General features: G+C 39.2%; 1 protein-coding gene across 1 annotated transcript in view; it reads right to left on the reverse strand.

Annotated features, from left to right (window-relative positions):
- NCAPD3 (non-SMC condensin II complex subunit D3) overlaps positions 1-5,803 on the reverse strand; it is a 69,318-nt gene extending 63,515 nt beyond the window's left edge. The window contains exons 1-3 of the mRNA XM_082683308.1: positions 5,665-5,803; positions 3,322-3,476; positions 1,665-1,827 (exon numbers count right to left, since the gene is read on the reverse strand). Of these exons, the coding sequence (XP_082539434.1) occupies positions 1,665-1,827; positions 3,322-3,476; positions 5,665-5,728 (382 nt within the window). The 5' untranslated portion in view covers positions 5,729-5,803. The remainder of the gene's footprint in view (positions 1-1,664; positions 1,828-3,321; positions 3,477-5,664) is intronic.
- Between the last annotated feature and the right edge of the window lie 375 nt (positions 5,804-6,178).

Here is a 6,178-nt window from a genome sequence, read left to right on the forward strand (position 1 = left end):
CTGAGAAAACAATTTCATCTACAATAGCAAGGAAAAGAATAAAATACTTAGGAATAAATTTTACTGAGTAAGCGCAAGAGTTGTACATTGGAAAGTATAAAATATTGAAACAGATGAGGGAAAACCAAAATAAATGGAAAGATAGCCCATGTTCATGGATTGGAAGACTTAATGTTGTTAAGATGGCAACACTCCCTAAACTGATCTACGGATTCAGTGCACTGTCAAAATCCCAGAAGCCTTTTTTGGGAGAAATTGACATCCACCTCCTCTAATTCACATGGAAATGCAAGGGACCTAGAATAACCAAAACAATCTTGAAAAAGAGCACACTGTGATTAAAAATTGAATAGCAAAAGCATTGCAACCATAATGCAGAAACAATTAAAAACAGAAGATAATTGGCAAGAACACCACTTGCTGGAAAGCTGCAAGTAGCCTATAATGAACAACACTCTTCACTTTGGCATACATTTCCACCTTAATCAGAAGGAATTGGATCTAACAAGTGAAGAAAAGAACAAAAGTGGGTTCCTAAAACCACCACTTTTCTGTAAGACAGCTCAGTTACAACTGAGATACTGTTTAGCAAGAAGAAAGTCTTTAGAAACTCACTTCAGAAGTCATTATTGGGAGCTTTTTTTTTTTTTTTTAAAGATTTTATTTATTTGACAGAGAGAGAGATCACAAGTAGGCAGAGAGGCAGGCAAAAAAAGAAAGGGGGAAGCAGATTCCCTGCTCAGCAGAGAGCCCGATGCGGGGCTCAATCCCAGGGCCCTGAGATCATGACCTGAGCCGAAGGCAGAGGCTTAACCCACTAAACCACCCAGGCGCCCCTTTGAGCTTTAATAATAATACAAATTAATGTCCAAGGCTTTATATGTCTTTTTACCATCCCCCAAATCATATGGGATAATCATCATCCTTTAACAGTTATTATAAATGACAATAAATATAAATAAATATAAACATACAAATGACAATAAATATAAAAAATGACAAGCAGTAACTTTAGGTTCTCCAGCTATATCCCCCTCTATGTACCATCCTCTCTTGCCTTGGGTTTGAGATGGGTAGAAGAGATTCTTACTGCTCACAGGAGGAACAGCCACCTAAGTGTTCTAACAATAAAGGAAGTAAAACAATGCTCATAGACTACTTTCCTGTGCTTTCCTTCATCAAGCATTACTAGCTATTCTCATGCTTTCTTTATTAGAATGGTTTTAAAGTATTTTTTCATATATGCATAGGAAAGAGATTATATATAACACAATGACTCCCCAGTCTTTCTTAGTCTGGACAGGGAGTCAGAAGATGAGCAGGCAGTATCAGTTTTTTATACTAGGTGGGGGTGGGTGGGAATGGAGCTCTTGTATCTTAGAAATAATTCCCCTCCTCAAGCCTTTAACTCTCTCAGATTAATTGCATTAGGTTATAGACACAACATATTAAAAAAAAAAAAAAAAACAAGGGAAAGGTATTTCTTGAACACCTGTAACATGCCATATATTTTATAGACATACTCTCATTTAACCCTCAGAACAACTGTGAGATGGGTTACTATTACTCCGTTTTAGAAGTGAGAAGACAAAATGTAAGGGCTCGAAACAATGTAAAAATTTAAAACAGAATTATATTTATTCTATCATATCAAATATACATACCTGGTACTTCCAGCAGCAGAAAATAAAGCCCAGCAGCATGAAGGCCATATTGTCGATACTGCACGCTGACACTTTTCTTATGAACTGTTTGAACAAAGTGATAGAACAATGCCACCAGTGCCCTGTGAGAAATACTGTTCTCAATGAAGAAGGTCCATATGCTCTGGGGAGAGGGAGAGACATAAAAGCCAAGAATTACAGAAATGGGAAAATCTCTTGTTATTTTTGATTTTACCAAGTATTTAGTATCTCATTAAAAAAAAAAAAGAACAGACCAACCTGGCTCCTAATTATAAATCTTCCAAGGGACTGAAGCAAAAAATTAAAATGTAGTATTCAAAACTACAAAAATAAATTAGTATATAAGAAACATAAATAATCAAATTTTCAAAAATAATTTGGGGATAGGTTTGAAGCATATATATTTCTGAAATTATCATAGTTAAAAATTATACTAAGACCTTTGGGGCACCTTATATTAGTGTTTACTCAAACAAGTTACCCCCTATATTAAAAGTATTCAAAACCATTTATCACTCTAATTACTAACTGAAGAAATCAGAGCCATTTACTTAAAATTTAAATGCTCTATGGGCAGTGGGAACAGGAAAAGAAATACCTGAAAACTTCTCCCTCAGCATATTTCAGAAGTGACCTAGGTTAGAAAAGTAATACACTTGCAACTATAAATCACAATTTTATTAACTGTATCATTCCTCCATGTTTAGCCAATTAAACACATGAAGAGGAACACTTGAGGGTTATTTCTATAAACCAAACACAGCAGCAACTAAATATGGTTTATCCTGGAATACCTTTAAAAAACCTTGGGCCCACGAAAGTTCAAGAAACAGACCTTGTACTTCCTGATTTCCTGAAGACAGGGAAAGTGGGAGGTAATGTCTTGGCTTAGCCACACTGCTTAGCACGTGCCACTTTATAGAAGAGCACATTTAGAATCCTATGAGCAGTCTGCATTTTTTTCACCTGAAACTTTCAGAAGAAATCACCTCCTACTTTTATAGCAGTCACCTCCTCAATCCTAATACCACTTCAGCTGTACTCCACTCACCTGTAACTATGACCCTTCAGGTCACCAATGATGATCCAATCATTTCTGCCCCAACTTCCTTGTGTCAGAACTCTGCCTGCCCATGACTCTACAGCACTTGATGCCTGACTACTCCCTAGTCTTCATATTAACACTCACCACATTCTGACTGCTTGCCTGCACATCACTTTGAACCAGCTTTCTCAGTCCTGTCCTGTCTCTTTTCTTCCCCACTGACCTCATGCATCACTGCACTTCACCTATCCCCTTGATTCAGATGGCTCTTCCTATCTATGTGGCTGAATTTTTACTTCTTTCCTAGTCTTCCAATTCACATTGCCAGTGACCTATTACATCTCCCTAAGAATTTCCTAACAGAATTTCACGTTCAAAAGCCTAAACTTTCTTCCCACTTGACTTAGCTATTAGCCATTACAATTTTATAACAAATGAATCACATTCTCTATGCTATTCTTATCATACTCCATATAAACTGTATACTAAAAAGGCTAAGCCTCAGATTATAATGACTTTCATCTTTCACTTCTGACACCTAAAGACAGCTCGCTTAATTTTTAATTTTATTTATTTATTTATTTACTTTACCTCTGTAGATCCATGTTCTTCAGTAGCAAAGGGGAAAACACTTTCATATAGTTTTGTGAATGCATTCAACCCAGTCTCTAGGATTTCTGCTTCTATGCTGGGATCCAAAGGCTCAGTCTCTGTGAAATCCAGTTCCCATACTGTGTCCACCCATTCTAGTAGGAAAATGCAATTAAATAAAACGTTTTTATAATAAGTAAAACATCAATAACCTTTAGATTTTAAGTATATTTAAAAAGTGAAAACTTGGGTGCCTGGGTGGCTCAGTTGTTAAGGGTCTGCCTTCAGCTCAGGTCATGATCCCAGGTCCTGGGTTTAAGCCCCACATCGGCACCCTGCTCAGTGGGAAGCCTGCTTCTCTGTCTCCCACTCCCTCTGTTTGTGTTCCCTCTCTTGCTGCCTCTCTCTCTCTCTCTCTCTCTCTCTCTGTCAAATAAATACAATCTTTAAAAAAAAAAAAAATGGAGAACTTACTAGTCACAACTCACATTTAAACATACAATACAGGTGGAGCATAATTAAAAGAAAGCAAGAAATGTTAAAAATCTTTTTTAAAATCAGAACTGGCAGCTGGTTATTAGATTGATCATCGCCTAAAAATACCAAGAAAGAAAACACTTTTTAGATATGAATGACACTTCAAAACACTGAACGATATGGCTTTCCCAGAATTCAATCTGGCGAAAAAAGAGAGATTAATAAAAGATTGCCTCAGATGTCCCTTTGTGAAAATCTTACAATCAAGTTAATAAACCCAAAGAAAGTATGCAGCACAAAGGGACATCTGAGGCAATGGTTTAACATGCTTAATTATTCACTCACTCTTTCCTAATCATTCTCCTAACAAATACAATCCTCTTCCTAAAAATATTCTTGCATCTTTTCCTGCTTCTTTTTCTCTCATATTCTCCCATTTAACTAATATGCATATTTTTAAACACATACCAATATTTCAGATCTCATTTCTGGATCACAACTACTCAAGCCCCCACTGAAGAGAAAAGATCTGGTCAGGAAATTAATAAATTGAATAAATGATAGGCACTATCTTTTTTTTACGTTTATTATTTTTTCAGTAGACCAGTGTTAAAACAGTAATTGGTATGTAAAATACAGAGAGCATAGAAGAAAATATTATGGAGGAGGTGGGAAGGATAAAAGAAGTGGGAAAGATGATTCTGCTTCAACTGGACCTAAATGTAGGAGTTTATCAGGGAAAGAAATGCAAAAAAAGTATTCCAGACAGAGAGAATAAAGAGAAAGTAAGAATAGCCTGTTTAAAAATAAACAAAATAGTTATAACACTGAGCCTTTGTGTAAAGGGTGAGAGTCATTATTAGTATTTATTTATGCTATAAGTAAATAGTATTTATTCGGCAGCTACTATGTGCCAGGTACTAAATTAATCTTCACAAAACTCCTGTGAGGTAGATATTATTATAATCCCCATCTGACATGTAAGAAAACTATGGCTTAGCAAGGTTAAGCAACTCACTCCGTGATACAGAGATGCTAAACTCAAGAGCCAACCCACAGTTCTGACTCCAAAGGATCTGCTCTTGGAAAAGAAGTGAGTGGTGAACCCTCCTACAGGGCATGCCAAAGACTTGGTCATTTATTTAAGAAATAAAGGAGAAACATCAAAGGCTTGAAGACTTGATAGGGTCACGTTTGTGTTTTCAAAACTGATCCTGGTAGAGGTGTAGGGAACAGGCTGAAAGAGTTGGCATGAGAAAACGGCTAGGATACAGGCTGGCTATCATGAGGGCTTGCTGCTCGATAGCAGCATCAGGAAAAGGAGCAAGGACGACCTCAGAGACATCTCTGAGGGGAGGACAACCCTGTGGCTGTGAGCAGTAAGGATGAAGAAGGAATGCCATGACTCCCAGGTCTGTGGATTGGCTGGTACCAACAACTGGCTTTGGGAACCCCAGTTTCACGCATGTAACGTCTGAAGTCCCTGTGAGACATCCATTTAAACCAACGAACACGAAGTTCAGGAAATAAGTCTGAACGAAGAACCAAATTTACTATTTTAAAACCAAAGAACTCGATGAGACAGCCAGTGAGGATTTACAGAATAAACAAGGGAAGGCCGAGAAAACATGCAAAAGAACTAAAAGAGATCGGATCATAAAAGCTCTCTTTTTCCTGATCCTTCACTAGGTTGACCCCCTCTTCCACACCCGGCTCGCCACTGTCCTGGAATGCACAGACCTGGAGACCCCAGCTTCTGCTGGGAGCCGAGCGCCCCACCCCCACTCCAGGCCCGGGCAGAGGAACACCGCATTCGCAAAGCACCACAGCCTGGCCTCCCCGAGACTCACGGCCTCGTTTTCTCACCAGGGCTGAGATCCAGCGGACACCAGGGCTGCAGACCGCTCCCAAGGCCCGGCAGCGCCACCATTATCGCTCAGGAACCGGTTAGCCTCCCCGGTGGTCAACTTTCAAAGCTCGCTCCCGCGCGCGCTCCGAGACGTTCCTGTGGACCAATCACAATGTGGGGAATTTCCCACCGACTAATCGTCGCACCCAGCAGTTTTCCCTATATTAACCAATCAGCAGGGACTTCTGCCGCATGCGCAAAGAATGGGGCGGGCCAAGGATTGCTATTGAGCCAACGTTCCACGGGGTGATTTTTTTTAGGTTTCCGTTTAAAGTGGGGTTCAACTATTAAATAAAAGCTTAATAGTCTTTCTTGCCTTATTTTGGGAGGACACTGTAAAGAGAACTCGAGACAGGATCTTTCCTCTTGCTTCCCCGCACCCATCTCTCAAGCGGCATTTCCCGTGCGTGTCAAAGGGCTACCCTTACCCCATCATGCAGCACTCGAACGTTGTATATATTCGAATGTGGA

Source organism: Mustela nivalis (genome assembly GCF_964662115.1).
Source record: "Mustela nivalis genome assembly, chromosome: 9".
NCBI lineage: Eukaryota > Metazoa > Chordata > Mammalia > Carnivora > Mustelidae > Mustela > Mustela nivalis.